Consider the following 17,416-nt stretch of genomic DNA (forward strand, 5'->3'; position numbering starts at 1 on the left):
ACACAATAGTTTTAAAGGGAATAACAAATTATTTGATTCTTGCGATTTAATTTTTGAAATTAATAATTCTCATGTTATAAAAGATAATTTTATCTATTAGGACATACATAAAAGTGTGTGTGACCCACATTTTTTTTCTCTGTTCTTTTCACATGGCTCCACATAGGCTATACATATTTGTATATATGTGTAGAAAATAAAATTATCTCTTACAACACGAGAAACATTAATCCCGTAATTTTTTATCCATTATGCAATGTTAATATTTTTCAATTAGTGAGAAGAGCTCAGATACCCCGACACGTTCTTTTTCAAAAAAATTGTGTATCGGACACGTTCCGACACGGACACGCTCCGACACGCGGTCAACATTTTGAGACACATGGTCAACTCTTCGACACGTTTTTTGACACACAGTCAACTTTTTTAGACACGTAGTCAACGCTTCGACAGGATTTTTTTTGTCTTAATTTTATTTTATTAACGAAAAATAAAAAAAATCATTTATAAATTATTTTTTTCTGTTATGAAATTTGACATTAAAAATTAACAAGGTATGAAAAATTATTTTTTTATATATTTATGTTATGAAATTTGAATATTTGATTGGTTATATGACATATTATGAATTGTTATATGTATTAAATATAAATTATATTATATATATTAAAAATATTATTTAATATCAAAACGTGTCCCAACGTATTAAAATATGCTATTTTTTAGAATTAACGTGTCGACGTGTCGTGTCGTGTCATGTCCCGTGTCAGTGTCCGTGCATCATAGGAGAAGAGTACATGGAGTCAAAAAGCGTAAGCGAGATATACAGCTAATCAGAAAGAGAAAATTAAAAAAAAAGGAAAAGAAAAAAATATTTACTTCCTATAAGCATAAATTCCTAAAAAAAAGGAAGAAAAATGCCGTTAATTAAATAGAAAGCGGGCTCTACTTTTTGAATATCCTCAAAGATATTAATTTAGTCTTAATTTGTCTCGTATAACCGTAAGTTTTCCTCATGATAATTTTGATCCAAAAGATATGATATTATATTATCCTTCTATTGTCAAACTATTATAATTTCTCAAAAAATAAAAATAAAATAGTATAATTACTTAATTGTAGAGAAGCTTTGATAAGCTGGAGGTCGGTGGATCCAGACGGCGTATTCTTTGCCTACTTATCTCGTGTCTTGCATGGATAAATATATTACACATTAGTTTTAATTTAGATTATTATAATTTATTTCAACTTATTTATTTAAATTAGATTAAAGTTTATTTTAGCTTACTAAATTGGTCTTTTCCCATTTGTGTGCGCACGCACTGTACACTGAATATTACATTGTCCGTACCAAAAAAAGAAATATTACACTGCAACGGTGTGAAAATTTTATACAAATACGCAAAAAAAAACAAATAAATACAACATTTTTTTATTAAAAATATAAATTAATGTTTTTAAGGTATCTTTTTATTTATATATATTTGTTGTATTATAATATTTAAAAGCTTTTAATTTTAGACAAATATTGCAAATTATTCTCAATCTCACTAAAGATATGAAGCTTCTATCGAACGAAACTAAGAACTAAATGATATTCAGGAAACTTATATTCATATATTCCGTAAGCAACAAGGTGTAGCTCAATTATGAGCATTCAATAATAAAAGTAGTTTCATTAAGAAAATGAATGATGACTTGCCCAAGCTACCATTGATTAAAAAGTTAGTTTTCATGAATCCTTGAAAGAGATTTTAAAGCGACAAAAAAAAAAAAAAAAAAAAAACTGTAATGCGAAAGCTTGGGCGCTGGGTAGCTCAAGCTTTTCACAACAATTCTTAGTCAGAAGGAACCCTCACTTCTACTAAATGGGCCATTGAATAGCCCTCTTATAATTTTGTATAGAACAAATTGTTAAACTGTCTACTGACACCACCAAATCGATTCAGCTTGAGAGTCAGTGCCATAACAAAGAAACAGATGAAAGTAAACTTTACCAAGCTTGGGAGGGCTTTCAAGCTCACAAGCCTACTTTTGTTAAGACCACAAGGAACTCAGTTTGGATGCAAGTTTGGCACTCTTGTAGTCGTCCCGAAGTTGAATAAATCTGGCACACAGTAGAGAAATGAACATTTTTTTATCACCAAAATTGAGCAATGACAACCACCCACAAGATTTATTCTAGTAGGTGAGGTACTGAGGTCAACTAAATGATGAATCAGAGTCAATAGACTCATCAAAAAATCAACTTTTTTAGTAAAACCATTTAGACCAAGATCATTTTACACCATTTTTTAGTCAGGTTATACTAATAATGGTAATAAAATGGCTGACCATGAACAGTTGCATTAATAGGTCAAATGTAATTATACCTTTGTGCATCTTTCCGAATGCTTGGTGTCCCCTCAAACAAAGTTGAAAGGCTCTCAGGAGCAACAATAAAGACATTGGCCATTCTACAGAAAACGTTCAGAAATTAGTTTGAAAAAAATGGTGGGCTGGGACAGAAATTTGTTTGCATATGTTGTTCAACTTACATGCCCAACAATTCAAATTTCTCATCAACAGAAGGAGCATTGAAACTACGCACATATTCTCCATATTCGGTAATGTCACGCTTCAGTCGCAATCCCCCACTGCAGAGTGACCCGTGAGCATACAACAATAAGCATGATGTTATACAACTATTTAGTTATAAATATAAAGATCATAAAATACTATCGCCACTTGAAAAATTGAAGACAAAAACACTTGCCTTATGACATGCAAAATAGATTTGGATAGAGAAAAGGGTTCAGCCATTACAATACATAAGGTAGAAGAAAGACCCTCGAGGAAGATTAATTTATGTTTAGCATGCGAACAACTTTTTCCAAGTCGAAACAGTATGTATTATGGTAGTATGTATTGCAACAAGCTAGACAGATCAAGAATGCAAGGCCCAGGCCAATTACCTTGGATTAAAAGTAAACTTCTGCCAATGATTTAGCAGCACCTTGTGCAAGCGATTCCCCTAAAATGACAAAATCTATCATGTAATCAATGAAATTAGGACAACGATCCCAAACTAACATATAATGTTCACCATACCCATCTCTATACCCTGTAAAGTAATGATGATGTAAAATTAATATAACAAGACAGGAAATAGAACTAATATGGTACATCGTGATGATTACTTAGTACAAGTCAAATCACTTGATGCAAGTGAGAAACATGTAGTAGAACTGATGTGCAGTTAGCTAAATCAAAATGCTTTGTTGATTTTTTGCTCAGTATTCTTTTTATATTTTCTTGCAATATTTTTGTGTCTTGCTATCTTGAACGTTACACTAGCCTGTGATTTGATGCTAGCGAACACTTTTTTTCAGAAAAGGGAGTCACATCTTATCACTTATCATAGTGGCCAAAATCGTAGTCAGATTGATTTTTTCATGGCTAGAACAGAAGATAGAAATTCTTGTGTCGACTGCAAGGTCTACCCTGGAGAGTGTGTTGCTACGCAACATAAGCTCGTAGTTCTAGAGGTTCGGTTCAACAAAGTACTTAAAATGAGGAAGAGGGCTCAGAACCCAAGGATAAGATGGTGGAAGCTAAAGGAGGAAAAACAATTAGAGTTCAAAGAAAGAATGTTGCATGAAGAACCATGGGAGTTTGTTGGAGGAGCTAATGAAATATAAAATGAGATGGCTATGTGTATCCAAAATGTGGGAAAAAGGGTGCTAGGAGAAAGCAAAGGAATTGGATTCCATACAAAGGAAACATGGTGGTGGAATGGAGAGGTGCAAGAGGTAATTAAACAGAAAAAAGAATGCTTTAGATCTTTGCATAAAAGTCCCAATGATAATAATTTGCAAAAGTTTAGATTGGCGAGAAAAAATGCAAAGCAGTGCGAGAAGCTAGAGGTAAGGTTTTCGTCGATTTGTATAAAAATCTTGGGAGCAAAGATGTTGAAAAAGGTATATACATCCTTGCAAAAATGAGAGATAAGAAAAGTAAAGACCTTACCCAAGTTAGATGCATCAAGGATGAAAACCAAAAACTTTTGGTAAGAGATGAAGATGTAAATAAAAGATGGATGAATTACTTTAACAAGCTTTTTAATGGGGATGGCGATAAAAGCGAAGTGGGCTTGGAGGATGCTTATGATGATCGAAATAGAATATTTGTGCGCAGAATCAATACATATGAAGTCAAGGAGGCTTTAAAGAGAATGAAGACTAATAAAGCTTTCGGAGCCGATGGCGTACCTATTGAAGTGTGGAGAGGCTTAGGGGAGGTGGCAATAAATTGACTGACCAATCTTTTCAATAAGATTCTTCAAACAAATAAGATGCGTGATGCTTGGAGGAAGAGTGTGCCTGTGCCTATTTACAAAAACAAGGGAGATATCCAGAATTGTTCTAACTATAGAGGTATTAAGCTTATTAGCCATACTATGAAGTTGTGGGAGAGAGTTATTGGACATCGTTTGAGGAGAGAGACCAAGGTTTCTGCAAATCAATTTGATTTATGCCAGGAAGATGTACCACAGAAGCTATTTTCTTGATGCGTCAATTGATGGAAATATATCGAGAAAAAAAGAAGGATTTACATATGGTGTTCATAGATCTTGAGAAAGCATATGATAGGGTCCCAAGAAAAGTTTTATGGTGGGTTCTTGAGAAGAAAAAAGTACCCTCAAAGTATGTAAATGCAATCAAGGATATGTACGATGGGACTACTACATGTGTGAAAGCTTGTAATGGAACATCAAGTTATTTTCTATTACAGTAGGTGTACACTAATGTTCGGCTCTGAGTCCTTATCTCTTTACCTTAGCGATGCATGAACTAACAAAAGACATTCAAGAGGAAGTACCGTGGTATTGTGCTTATTGATGAGACCAAAGACGGTGTTAATAGGAAACTTGAATTGTGGAGAAGCACTCTGGAGTCTAAAGGTTTCACGTTAAGCCGGAGCAAGACTGAGTATATGAAGTGTGAGTTTTCTCTAGTAAGAGATGGAGATCAAAACCCCGTGCATCTACTTGGTCAAGAGGTACTCAAGAAAGATGCTTTTAGATACCTGGGATCAATTTTGCAAAAAGGTGGTGAGATTGATGAAGATGTAAATCGTAGAATCAGAACAGGATGTATGAAATGGCGGAGTGCATCTGGGTTTTTGTGTGACCGCAAAATTTCCCTTTAGCTAAAAGGATAATTCTATAGAACAGCAGTAAGGCTTGCAATGTTATATTGAGCTGAATGTTGGCCAGCACATAGGCAACACGAGCATAAAATGGGAGTAGCAGAAATGAGAATGTTAAGGTGGATGTGTGGTTATACAGGATGGATAATATAAGAAATGAAGACATTCGACGAAAGATAGGAGTAGTACCGGTAACTGAAAAGATGAGGGAGCATAGTTGAGGTGGTTTGGGCACGTAATGAGACGGCCCCTGGATGCTCCTGTAAGAACAAAATTTTGTTACCAAGAGCTCGACACAAAGAGAGGTATAGGTAGACCGAAATTTACCTAGGGAAAGGTAGTTAAACAAGACTTAATGGAGTGAGATATAGATTGGCGGGCAGTGTGTCTTAGGACGGAATGGAAAAAAGCTATAAGCAGGGTGGAAGGTTAAACCCATTGTTATTTCCCCCTTCCCCAATTTTTATTTTTATTTATTTATTTATTTAATTCTATTGTTATTATTTTATTTTTATTTTTAATCTCCTCTTATCTATCATTGGGTTCATTTACCACCGACCCCAATTAACTTGAGTTAAAGATGTTGTTGATGTTGATCTTTGTGTCTTGCTCTTACTTCCCCAACAAATATGCCTAATTTAAGATCTTTTGTCTAAAACACAGCTCTGCTGAGTGTTACGGGCAGAGTCCAGATCATGAGTGTGAAAGATACAGTTCAAATGATATTAGCGAGACAGGAAAAAAAAATAGACTAGCAACACCAAATCCAACCTCAATTGCAATAGAGTTAATGAACTGCACATGCTCCAAATTTTGAAGAATTTGGATATTAAAATATAAGTTGATGCTATGAGGTATACTATTTTAAACAATAAAGAGTTTCGGGCAGAGTTGATGGATGCATTAAAAAAAGGAAAACTTTCACACCACCAAAAACCAAAAGCCAATCAACTTCCCTTGCACCAAATTAGCTACCCAAATGACAATACATTGAATGATCGTTGAATCTTCCTTAAACACAACAAATGAATCATCTTAGTTAGGACCCCTTCCATCATTAAAAAATTGACTAGGGACAGAACTATAAAAAACAGGGAGGTAAGCAATCCAATGAACCCCGTCCCCCCTCCCAAAAAAAATAAAATTGGTAAACTCAAAAGGATTCTCCCTCCGTAAATAATGCCATATACAGACTGCCATCTACAAAAAGCAACTTCCGCTTACTTTGTTATAAGATCAAAGAACATAATGAAAAGATCATCGGCCTACATCTTTTTGGACAAGCAGCCAAATATTTGATTCAACAAGACATCAAATAAATATATTGAAGGATAGGAGATAAAATATCATACCAACTCAGTCAGGAATGCTTGTTTGTTAAGACCATCTAGAGCAGTGAATGCAGACTCCAGCACACGAGAAAGATAAGCCACAACCCTGACAAAGAAAACCAAATATACTTGTTACAAATACATATTTTGGGAGATAAATTTTTTGGAAAAAGAAAATGTTGATATCACTCTGCATTTTCTGACATGAAATGAAATCATCCCCAAGGCACCTAATACATAAGATTAAAACTTGGTCTCCTAAATAACATTGACATCTGCACTCTTGATAATCTATAGATCCCTGCTTTGAATACAGGACTGACAAAGAAGATCAGGAGACGGTCCTTTGGCCAATCTGGTCAACCCTCTAAAACCAGAAGCTTAGAAACCAGTGATCCAGTGTTAGAGATATATTTCGATGTTTTTTCCTCCATGATTTTACTAATATACTTCACCTTTTTTTTTTTAACATTTTGTCATATATTTAAAGATAAGTAAATAAAAACCCTGATTTGACTTCAAATCCTTGAACCTCTATTTTTCTTGGTTCAAAGATTGATCTATTTTTTTGAAACATTGTTAGATAGAAATATACATCAAGAATGAAATCGTGAAATTTCAATGTTCAGCAAAGCAAGAATAATTGAGTTCACGTCCATGCAGAGATATAAACTACCGAACATAAATATCATCAATACTAATAACAGTTTCAGTTTTTCAAGTTAACCCACCTTGCACAGGCATTTGTTGCACGATGGTCAGGAGCCATTCCATCATCAGGTGATCGATAATCAGTAGCCTTTTGCTCAGCTGAAAGCAATCGCTCTACCTGCCAAGGGGTTTAAAGTGGAATATTCAAGAGTTTAAGAACTAGGATTCACAATTCATAGAAAAAAGAACATGGGAAACACCAAGACTCAAAACAGTCTTTTTTATTACATGGATAATTATGCACACACAGTAGCCATTAGGAACAGTTGGATATATATATATATATATATATATATATATATATATATATATATATATATGTATGTATATATATATGTATGTAAGTATATATAAGCATAATTTCTTGGTACAGTTATAAAATACATTTAATCCTACATGACAGAATTTTTAGGATAGGCAGTTGAACACTGGCTATCGCACACCATGTTATACGCACAACTGACCTCAGCCATGACAGTTTCAATGCACTGTTGTAGTCCTTTGTAAGCAGCAGCCTCTGCACTGGACATTGCTGTAGCCATTTCTTCACAAGCAGCAGCATGTGCACCATCCACAGGGAGCAAAAGCCGAGATATAGAATTTGCAAAGTACTGTAGAGAAGTATTCATTTCAATTATGGGGTTTAATTTAATTAAAAAACAACATCAACATCAACATCAACACCTTTATCCCAAACTAGTTGGGGTCAGTGGTGTTTTATTTGGTTAAAAACATGAATTAAACATCAAGCTCCTCATCATACTTGTTGAATAAGGCCTACACTGGTTCCAGAACGTTGTACAGCAACCATGAAAGATCTAAAACTGCTTTCACCAGCTGCGGCAGCCGCCTCTGCCTGCATATCAACAAATAAACCTTCAATATGTTTGGATAAATGTGCTCATATTTTATACTGCTATATACTTAAACAAAAGCATGCAAAAATTCATGTAATTACAGCAGATGCAGCCGCAGCAGCCACTCTACGGCTAAGATTTGTGCCCAGCACAAATCTTTCCCTCAAATTAGCTGCTTCGGTCAGGCTGTCTCTAGCCCGTTCAAGCCCATCAGCTATGTATTGACTGACCTGTAAAAGACATAAAGAACGACCCCAGAAGAATGAGCTCCAGTACATAAATGTATCAAACATCTGAACGTTGACAAATTTGAAATAAACTTACTTGGTCTAGCAGGCAAGTAAACACAGCTTTCACATTGGTTGCAAGTGTAGCAGGCTGTAAAAGAAAAATATTTCAATTGTGCTTACCAAGTATTAAAATATTAAATTCAAATCAAAATATCAACATCTTGACTACATAAAAATTGGTGTCAGAAACATAGGAAATATCATGGAATGATTAACTATTTTAGAAACATTTGGATAGTACTATAATACAAAGATGAAAATAAAAATAAAAATAATCATAAGTAGTATACATAAACAAGACTATTATATTTTGTATACTTGTCCAACTAATACCATAACCATTTCCCTTAATAATTAGTTTATTGACGTGAAAAGAAATTAAACATATAAATCTACTCTTTCACTTGCTAAACTAAATTTTTAAGAGACAAAGTGCTGATAAAACGCAACCTCACACATTATGATTCTTGAACCCCATATCCAGGCAGTCTCACTTTTAATCCAATTAAACACAACTGACTCAGCAGAAGGTCCTTACTACAGTGACCCAAAGCAACCACTATGCTGATGATTTGAAAAGGATACTTTTGAAGAAAAATACCTTCCCAAATTCAAATCACAGTAACAAGAATAACCTGGGAAGAAAAGAGATTGCATCTTGAGACTGCTTCTTCATTCCATCGCACAAACTCTGTCACAACAGTGACAGAAATTTGCTGCTGAGAAGAAGCAATGGAAGCTCCTTTCGAACGGCCAATTGTCCCAGATGAATCAGAAATCTGCTGGCTTTCAGCTCGCAATTCTTCAATCTGCATTGCATTAACCCACATAAGGCTTTTCGCAACCAAATCCAATTTCGAAAAGGAAAATATTTGAAACAATTGCAAACCTTCACTTTATATAATTGCTTAAGAGATGCCTGCTCATATTCAGGGTATTCGTCCTTGTTACTTGAAAACAAGGACTCTGTCAGACCTGAACCATCAGAGAATTTTCTGCTAAGTCACCTAATAAGAAATTTAAATATTCTAAATCTAGCACCAAGCACACATGACCAGAGGACACATTGACATTTATTTGAAAACTGTTACATTTAAATTCACCTAATTCGTTATATTTTTAATCAATAGTGTAGTGGGACTGCACTGACTAATACAAGAATGAAGCAAATATATCATTAGTGCATATTTAAAAGAGGGGGAGAGTACTCACATAAAACTAAGGAAGTCAAAACCCCTACTTGAAAATTGCCATGAGGCAAGACCACAGATATTGGAATTCCCAGATTGAATAGAATATTTTCCCATTAAGCCGTATAATAATTAAACCGCCAGATTTACCATTAAAATTACACCATTGAACAAAAGTTATTGCCAAAGCAAGCAGTTGGGTATGAAATTAAGATAGAACAACATTCTCAGTTTTTAACCCATTTAATACTAAATTGCAAGGCCCCCACAACAACTGCAACATAACTCACTGCATCATATTATATTGCAGGCAGATGAACATCCTTAATAAATCATGAAAATAAAGTTGGGGTCGCGTCTCACTACAAAACCACTTGCGTACTTAAATATTGAAAGAAAATACATCTAATGAACAGACAATACTATTCCTTCTAGTACCATTAGCATCTATATTCCAAACCATTATTCATTTTAGAGATGAGTTCACCAATCCGCATTGAAGAAAATCAGGCACATTTAAAGTTAATTCATTACCCTCGACATCCAAGTCCCCACATCCCACAGCTCGTAGATCTCTTGCAAGTTCTTGGGTCTTTTCATATGCCACTGCCAGCATTCGAAGATACTGAAGCCTCAAATCAAATACAAATCACATTGAGATCAGCCTGATGTATAAACTGGCACTTGGATAATAATAAATGAAGGCAGTTAGCTAATTTTACTCACTAATAGGAGCCCACCTTCCTCCATGGAAGGTAAATTCACAAGAGATGGTTTCACTAACAGTTTGTCTAGAAGGGCGGTGATTCGCTGCTCTAAAACTCGCTGCAACGTGAAAAATAATTACAATTATGGTTTTTATGAATATACCAACTAAACTATCTCTTTAAAGCCACAATATTCAGTGGAGCGTGAAGACCACGTTATCTGGTACCTGAACTAAAATGGACATAACTTCACTGGGTGAAGGGAATACAGCTGTAATTGTTGCAGCCTCTTTACGAACAGTATCTGCAACAAATCAACATACCTCACGGATTCTGTAAAGAAATTATTCATTTTACTAACAGAAAAAATTATACTTCAAACCTGTGATTTCTTTGTACAAGGATGAAAGACCACGAGCAACATTACTAGGACTAGCTTGTGCAGCCTGGTCACCAAGAACCAGCCTAGAGTCTGCATTCATTACTTCCACATCAATAAACATTGGACGTGTTGCCACATAATGTTGCATGGCACTTGTGCCCCTGTTGAACTGCATCGCAAAGAGTAATTTAGTAAATAGATACACTCATTTTTCAATAATTCAACATTTGATACATTATTAGATATACTCAAGCTAGTGAATTCTTTTATCTCATTTGTAAGCAACATATACCGCAAGCATAGGAAGCAAAGGAGAAACATTTGAAAGAAACTTTTCAAACCATTCCATTACACAAATTATAAATTGAAGGTTGGGTTCTATTTAAAAAGTGATGAATGTCAAATATGATTTAACTCAATATGTGGACCCATTAACACAACATTAAATTCCAACTAGTATTGTGAACTATACAACATCTAGCAAACTAGAAACTGCAAAGGCCAGAGTACAGCACTGTCTAAGCAATTGGCAGACCAACACACCTTTACTCTCAAATTTCAAACAAGGCATTTTCATTACTTGATGCTGCAATTCACAATAAGGAATTTAGCACAAGCAATGGACAAACGATGAAGAGGAATTTAGACCAGAGATACAAAGGAGGAGGAGATATATCAATACAAAATGTGAGATATTTGAGAAAGTGACATATGACTAAAAGGATATCCTCAAAGGTAACCATAAGAAGTTATGAGAAGCCCGGATACAAGCACAAATCCCACATGATGTACAGGGTATTAGACTGAAATTGAATTTGACAAGTGAAACAATAACAGATGCTGGAGAATCATAAGCTATAATACAATACTGTAATATAAGGCTTACAAAAATCCATGCACAAGGGAAAAAATTATGATGAGTTTTCTGCCTCTTTTAGGAGGATATCAAGCATAGTTATCAGTATCGTACGACACATGATATACTATACGAAACGATTCACAAGCCCAGCGATACGTACCGTGTGGTGTATCAGAAAGGGATTTGTATCGAACAATACGATACTGTATCGTGCAATACGATATGATACGATACATGTATCATACGATACGAAAATTAAATCAAAATTTTTAATTTTTAATATAAAAAAGAAATAAAGATTTGATTTGTATATTAAATTAAAAAAATCTAAAAAAATTATTATTAATAAGAAAAGAAAATAAAGAATGATAAGGGAAAAGGGAAAATAACCTCCTCAAGATTGTTGAACAAGAAATGAGAGATGAGTCAAATGACTACCCTAATGAAGAGGATGATGAATTCATTATGTCACTGATAGATGCTAATAGTGATAGTATTGATGAGTGGAGAATAACTGGTTTGCACTTTAGTAACTTATGTATTTTGCGTATTGGATCCTTTTTAGATTTCGGATTTATATGATATTAATTATATTATATATTTTTAAATTATTTATTATTATATTTTTGTATCTTACGATTCGATACGATTCACGATACAAAAAACTGGCCAAACGATACACGATACGTATTGCAATTCAACAACCTTGATATCAAGCACCATTTCGACTACAAATAATTTAGAATCTTTTTCTGTTTGATTTTATCAGTAAAAAAATCCAATAAGGAAGTGGCTGTAGAATATGGGAAAGGGAGTGAGGGAGTAAGGGGGAAAGAGAAAGAGGAGTGTAATCATGTACCACAAAGCTTTATTACCTGAGACAAAATTTTGGCACATTCTGCCATTGTGGTCAATTCTCTTTTCTGTGATGCTGCATCAAACCGAGAAAGCAATCTATTCTCCAGTTCTGCAGAAATGGCAAAAGAATTATGAAACATTTATTACTAAGGAAACCCAAAAGGAGTTTGATATTCACGAGCTGCCACTATATATTTTGGTCTTACCCATATGTAAGAAGATCAGTTACTCCAAAAGCATATCATCCAAAAGAATCTGTTTGTTCTTATATTCTTAAAGGCAGGAAAAAACAAAATTCTGACCATGGACCATGGAAAAGTGCAAAGGTAGAATTGAGCTACTACTGAATTGTGTGCCTCAAGGCTAGGTTAAGTCATTTGCTATAAATCTTCCTATCAGAAGAAAAAGGGTAGTAAATAAAATTTTCCATGTGATTTAATTCCTCTATATTGTTTACATTTGGATCAAACCGTATTGAAGGAAGATAGGACATGATAAAAGCAGAGGTCCTTAAAAATAGACACTTGCATTTAGAGATAAAGAACACCTAGTGTGGATAAAAGAGCACAAGAAAGCAGGAAGAACTGCTTCAGGAAAAATTTCAAATATGAGCTCCTCATTGTTCGTTGAAGTCAATATGTATTCCAAATTCTAGTTGGTTGTTGTAACAAATAAGGTAAATGCCAGAAGATCATAGAAATGTGTCACATAATCAATAAGCCTAATTAGAGGCCCTATAGCAAGAACATATTTAATAAGCACAGAAATCTGTAACATTATTTATAAATCAAACTGTCTCTCTCTGACATTCCACCTAGACATAGCTAATCGGCTTTTAAAGGATGCTCAGCACTTTATCTGCTCAATAGAAAGAAAATAATCACAAAGCTCACAAAAATCTTAGATTTAGAATAATGCACTTTGTCATTCATAATATCATAGTAGAAAAACGACTATGTTGTAACAGTTTTAACTGGAAATGAGTATAAATTTAGTTCCCTTAATTATTTGTTTGACAAAATTAACATATAAAAACTTTCATGACGAATACGTTTCTTCAATTTTATTCAAAAGTTAATTTGTTCAAGTTTTTTTTGTAAAATACTGACCATTGCAGTACTCCTGTAAATTAGCAACTGCAACTTCTAATCCTCTGCTAGCAGTTGCATTTCCCACAGCTGATGGGACAGCTATACTATGTCTTCCAATATCTTCTTCAGCAAATGATCCTAAAAATTAACAGAATCAGCATAGCACCGACGTAATTTGGTTAAAGCATTATAAAAAATTTAAAAGAGATCTTAATTTTTACGTAATTTTTGTGCGATTGAAGCAGCCTCAGCCACACGACTATCATCAGAAAAAAGTGGTGAAAGCTCCATCAGATCGCCTGGGCTGCTATTGAACTCCATTAAATACTGCAGAAATTAAGTCAACCATAAAGGTAAATTTCCCAATGTGAATGATGGAATAAACCAAATGAACTGACTGATATTACTTTTATCAGCTCAATTGTTTGACTGGCAGTTTCCCTCTGAGCATCTGCACTCTGACAAGAAATAACAGTATTAGGAACGAGATTATATTTCAAATAGAAAAGGAGAAACTGACCAACCTACAAAACATTGTAGTAGAAATAAATGTGAGATCATAATTCAACTAACAAATATAGGTGAAGCTTTGAAGAACTCTACCTGGAGATGATCTCCTATCTTTGCAGCTGTCTGGCCAACACTTGAAATACGTGAATCCAATCTCGCAAAGCTACCAAACAATCCATCTACACCTTTCTCTAGCTGAAAAGGAAATAAAGACACACGCAAGAAAATTCAACGGATTATTCCAATCCAAACTTTCCAACAGATTTTCGGGCCTGGTTAGATATTAAGTTCTAGAATACCCCACTCAACAAAATAGGAAAAACAAAAAACAAAAATTAAAACACAAAATATGGGTAGCTAACAAATGTTTTTTATGAAAAAGGCAACCGGCGCTATAAAGCTCCCGCTATTCGCGGGTAAGACCCATTATGTGACTCCATATTAGACAGCCTTAACTTACTCTAGCAAGAGGTACGTGAATTGAAACTGTGATCTCCAGGCCTAAGGAAGGGTCAGACCAACTTTATGGATATATAATAGACAGCAACTAACACTAACCGTTGTGCCAAAGTAATATTTTATTTTATTTTTTCTATTTCATAAGGTTCAGGGTACAAAAGTACTTGCAAAAACAGAATAAATTCCAGACTAACCTCAGCAAGTGTCTTTCGATGTTTAGAGTCTTGAACAGAAACATCTTTCTTAAGACTGTAGAGTCTCCCATCAATCTAGATCCAAAACATTATAACAATACAATAAAATTAAAAACTCAACCTAAATTCCCAAATTAAATTCCTCAAAAAAAATTTAAATAAAATTCTAGGCAAGTAATAACTAGGTAACAAAAGAGAAAAACCTGTTTACGAAGCTCAAGCAGCTCCTTACAGGAATCCTTGAACAAAGACAAGAGCTTATCAACCTCAGGAAACAAAGGGCTCGAAACCCCTTGCGACGGCACACGAAGATGCCCGTTCGGCAGAGAATCACCACCGTCCAATTCAGCTTCTTCTAATCTGAACGACGGAAGGAGATCGTTCACCAAGTTCCCGAACAATGCGTCGAACGAGAAATCTCCCTAATCACGTTCGGTTCAATCAGAAGCGTTGACAAATCGAAACTCGAAAGTGAAAGAAACAAGAGAAACGTACCTTGAAGTCGTCGATGTCGAGAACGAGAGGAGTTGATGCAGATTTCGAGGTCTTATCGGTCTTGGTTCCTTCTCTGGGCTCTCTCATAACGGAAGAACAAATGTAATCGCAGCGATGATGATTGTGGTTTGGTTGAAATCGATGTGCTTCGATCTCCCCAAACTACGAATGAATTGCGATCTTCGTTGGTCGTATCGTTATGGTTGAGTTTGAAGGAATTGAAGGTAAACAAATTGTGACTGTAAAAGTGAAAAGTGAAATGTTAAGGGTAACAGCGTTGCAGTGGAGGAAGATGCAGAAGAAGAACACGACGATAGTGGAAGCAATATCGTGACGGAAAATTATTTTTTTCCAAAAACAAATAAAATAATAATAATAATAATAGTAATAATAATACAATGGATAAATTCAACGTGGAAATTAAACATAAAATGACATTTCTGTTGTAAAATGTAAAGCATGTATATTTATGTTTAATTCAGAATTATTTTTTCCCTTTTGTTCAATATAATTTTAGGGAATAATAGTTATGCAGCTACTCAGCTACTAGGGGTGAAATTGGGCCGGGCCGGCCCACAGTGGCCTACAGTCCGGCCCATTAGTGGCCTGGCCTGGCTCGGCCTATTTACTTGGCAGGTTGGGCTTGGGCTGATGTAAAAGTTTGCTTATATAATTGGGCCGGAATGTTAATTATAAAGCCTGGCCCGTGAGCCTCCAAGGCTGGACCAATTATTCACCTTCATAATTTTTTAGCACAGCCTACGCCCTACGAGAGTCTCATTATACTTCCGTCATTTCCGTGTTTCCTTGAGTGAATAGTGAAGACTTAAAGAGAACTGAAGAGGGACTCTTCTCCAATTGTTAGTGTAGTTCTCTCCCTCGTCTTGAATTTTCCTATCTTCGAAGGTCTTTCTCTTTCTTTTACTCCATTTTCCTTTTCGTTTTCCCTACTTTTTCCTTTTCACCATAATCACACGTAGCAGCAACACTAACTAGATTATAGGGTTTAGGGTTTTGGTTTGCTCTTTTTATAATTGCAAGTGATTTGAGAAATTAAGATGAAATTGATGATTTTCTGGTCTATTTATTTGTTTCTTGTTTTTCTTCTTTTGCAGAATCGTGATGCCCAGTCCTTGCTTCCTCGGACATTAGCAATATTATATATATTTTTTCTATTTTAAGAGGGAAAGGGGTTTGGGTTTGGGGACTTGAACTCGGTTAAAACTAGAAGGATGCTTTTGTAGCTTTTCTGTGTATTTTAAGAGGGAAAGGGGTTTGGGTGGGTGATTCCAAAAATTGTAAACTGATTATTTTCATAGCCTTGTCTAATAAATATATAAAAATAAGCAAGAATAATTTTTTTTAGGATTTAACGGGAAATAGTTTATATATCAAATTGCTTAACTGCATTTACATATTTACTTTTTATAACTTGCATCTTTCACTAATGGCTTTCGTATGTGGAAAAACACACTGCAGCTTGTCCGCCCTAATTGAAAACAGGATTTTCAGTGTTCATGGTGGTCTTTCTCCTGCCATTTCAACATTGGATCAGGTTAGAAATTCTACCCCAGTTTATTTGTCTTAAAGTCTTAGATTGTACATTAGCAATATTGTATATATTCTTCTTTTTTCATATCCAGATACGAACTATTGATCGGAAGCAAGAAGTACCTCATGATGGTGCTATGTGTGACCTCCTATGGTCAAATCCTGAAGATAATGTGGATGGATGGGGGCTGAGTCCCCGTGGTGCTGGTTGGTAATGGAAGGATATAATGGATGTTCAATAACCAGATAGTTACTGTCTGGTCAGCTCCAAATTATTGCTACAGGTGCATAATCGATTAAAATGACTGTTCTTATTTGTGTTCTGATGCTTTTAGTAAGACATTTTCGTCTTTGTTACAGATATGGTAATGTAGCTGCAATTCTGGAGTTGAATGGGAATCTTAATAAGCAGTTCTGTGTGTTTGATGTTGCTCCACAGGTTGGTAGGCAAAATCACTTCATATTGATTATCATTTTATCAACAGGGGTACCTGCTAACATTGACTACTACTTTTAAAGAACTCTTCTTTAAATTATTTTTTTATATATTGTAGTTTAAAGTTTCTTTACAACCTTCTTTTAAATCCAATAAAAGCAACAATTCTCATGCCTTAAACGGGATTTTCTCTTCACACTAGAATTTGAGTATTTTGTGGAGTTGATTCATGTTCAGTTTGGAAGTTAAAAATTAACAGGCCAACGGGCCGGGCTGGGCTATTTGTTTTTTTATAAATGGGACAA

The 17,416-nt window shown here is 34.8% G+C and overlaps 2 protein-coding genes across 3 annotated transcripts; one reads left to right on the plus strand and one right to left on the minus strand.

Moving 5' to 3' along the window:
* Nucleotides 1–1,684: 1,684 nt before the first annotated feature.
* LOC133287295 (exocyst complex component SEC10b) lies at nt 1,685–15,396 on the minus strand. 2 transcript variants are annotated; one of them, XM_061484864.1, is made up of 24 exons: nt 15,125–15,396; nt 14,833–15,051; nt 14,630–14,704; nt 14,070–14,171; nt 13,874–13,924; nt 13,688–13,793; nt 13,485–13,604; nt 12,393–12,484; nt 10,659–10,827; nt 10,504–10,580; nt 10,296–10,394; nt 10,104–10,194; nt 9,269–9,354; nt 9,015–9,188; nt 8,414–8,467; nt 8,191–8,319; nt 7,996–8,088; nt 7,697–7,843; nt 7,253–7,350; nt 6,543–6,627; nt 2,955–3,013; nt 2,538–2,636; nt 2,373–2,456; nt 1,685–2,107 (listed from the first exon to the last, which is right to left on the minus strand). In XM_061484864.1, the coding sequence occupies exons 1-24, from the start codon at nt 15,209–15,211 to the stop codon at nt 2,038–2,040; spliced, it is 2,466 nt and encodes an 821-aa protein (XP_061340848.1). In that variant the 5' UTR covers nt 15,212–15,396; the 3' UTR covers nt 1,685–2,037. The 2 variants fall into 2 exon arrangements, 1 of the variants encoding a protein (XP_061340848.1); XR_009748228.1 differs by lacking the exons at nt 1,685–2,107; nt 2,373–2,456 and having other exon boundaries at nt 2,619–2,636; nt 2,955–3,028.
* A 1,175-nt stretch (nt 15,397–16,571) lies between these two features.
* On the plus strand, nt 16,572–17,192 carry LOC133287312 (serine/threonine-protein phosphatase PP-X isozyme 2-like). The gene is given in 5 exon segments (XM_061484884.1): nt 16,572–16,679; nt 16,768–16,882; nt 16,885–16,899; nt 16,902–16,959; nt 17,036–17,192. Coding segments are annotated over 5 exon segments (453 nt in total).
* The last annotated feature ends 224 nt before the right edge of the window (nt 17,193–17,416 follow it).

Source organism: Gastrolobium bilobum, unplaced genomic scaffold (assembly GCF_033153095.1).
Source record: "Gastrolobium bilobum isolate Gb01-03AN ecotype WA unplaced genomic scaffold, APGP_CSIRO_Gbil_v1 utg11002, whole genome shotgun sequence".
Lineage (NCBI taxonomy): Eukaryota > Viridiplantae > Streptophyta > Magnoliopsida > Fabales > Fabaceae > Gastrolobium > Gastrolobium bilobum.

Excerpts from the sequence above, each read along its gene's own strand:
- LOC133287295 (XM_061484864.1), bottom strand. The coding sequence starts at position 15,211 with ATGAGAGAGCCCAGAGAAGGAACCAAGACCGATAAGACCTCGAAATCT. Across the intron at positions 12,485-13,484 it reads TTTACAGGAGTACTGCAATG|AACTGGAGAATAGATTGCTT; the intron begins GTCAGTATTTTA and ends CCATTTCTGCAG. Across the intron at positions 2,457-2,537 it reads AAATTTGAATTGTTGGGCAT|AATGGCCAATGTCTTTATTG; the intron begins GTAAGTTGAACA and ends CGTTTTCTGTAG.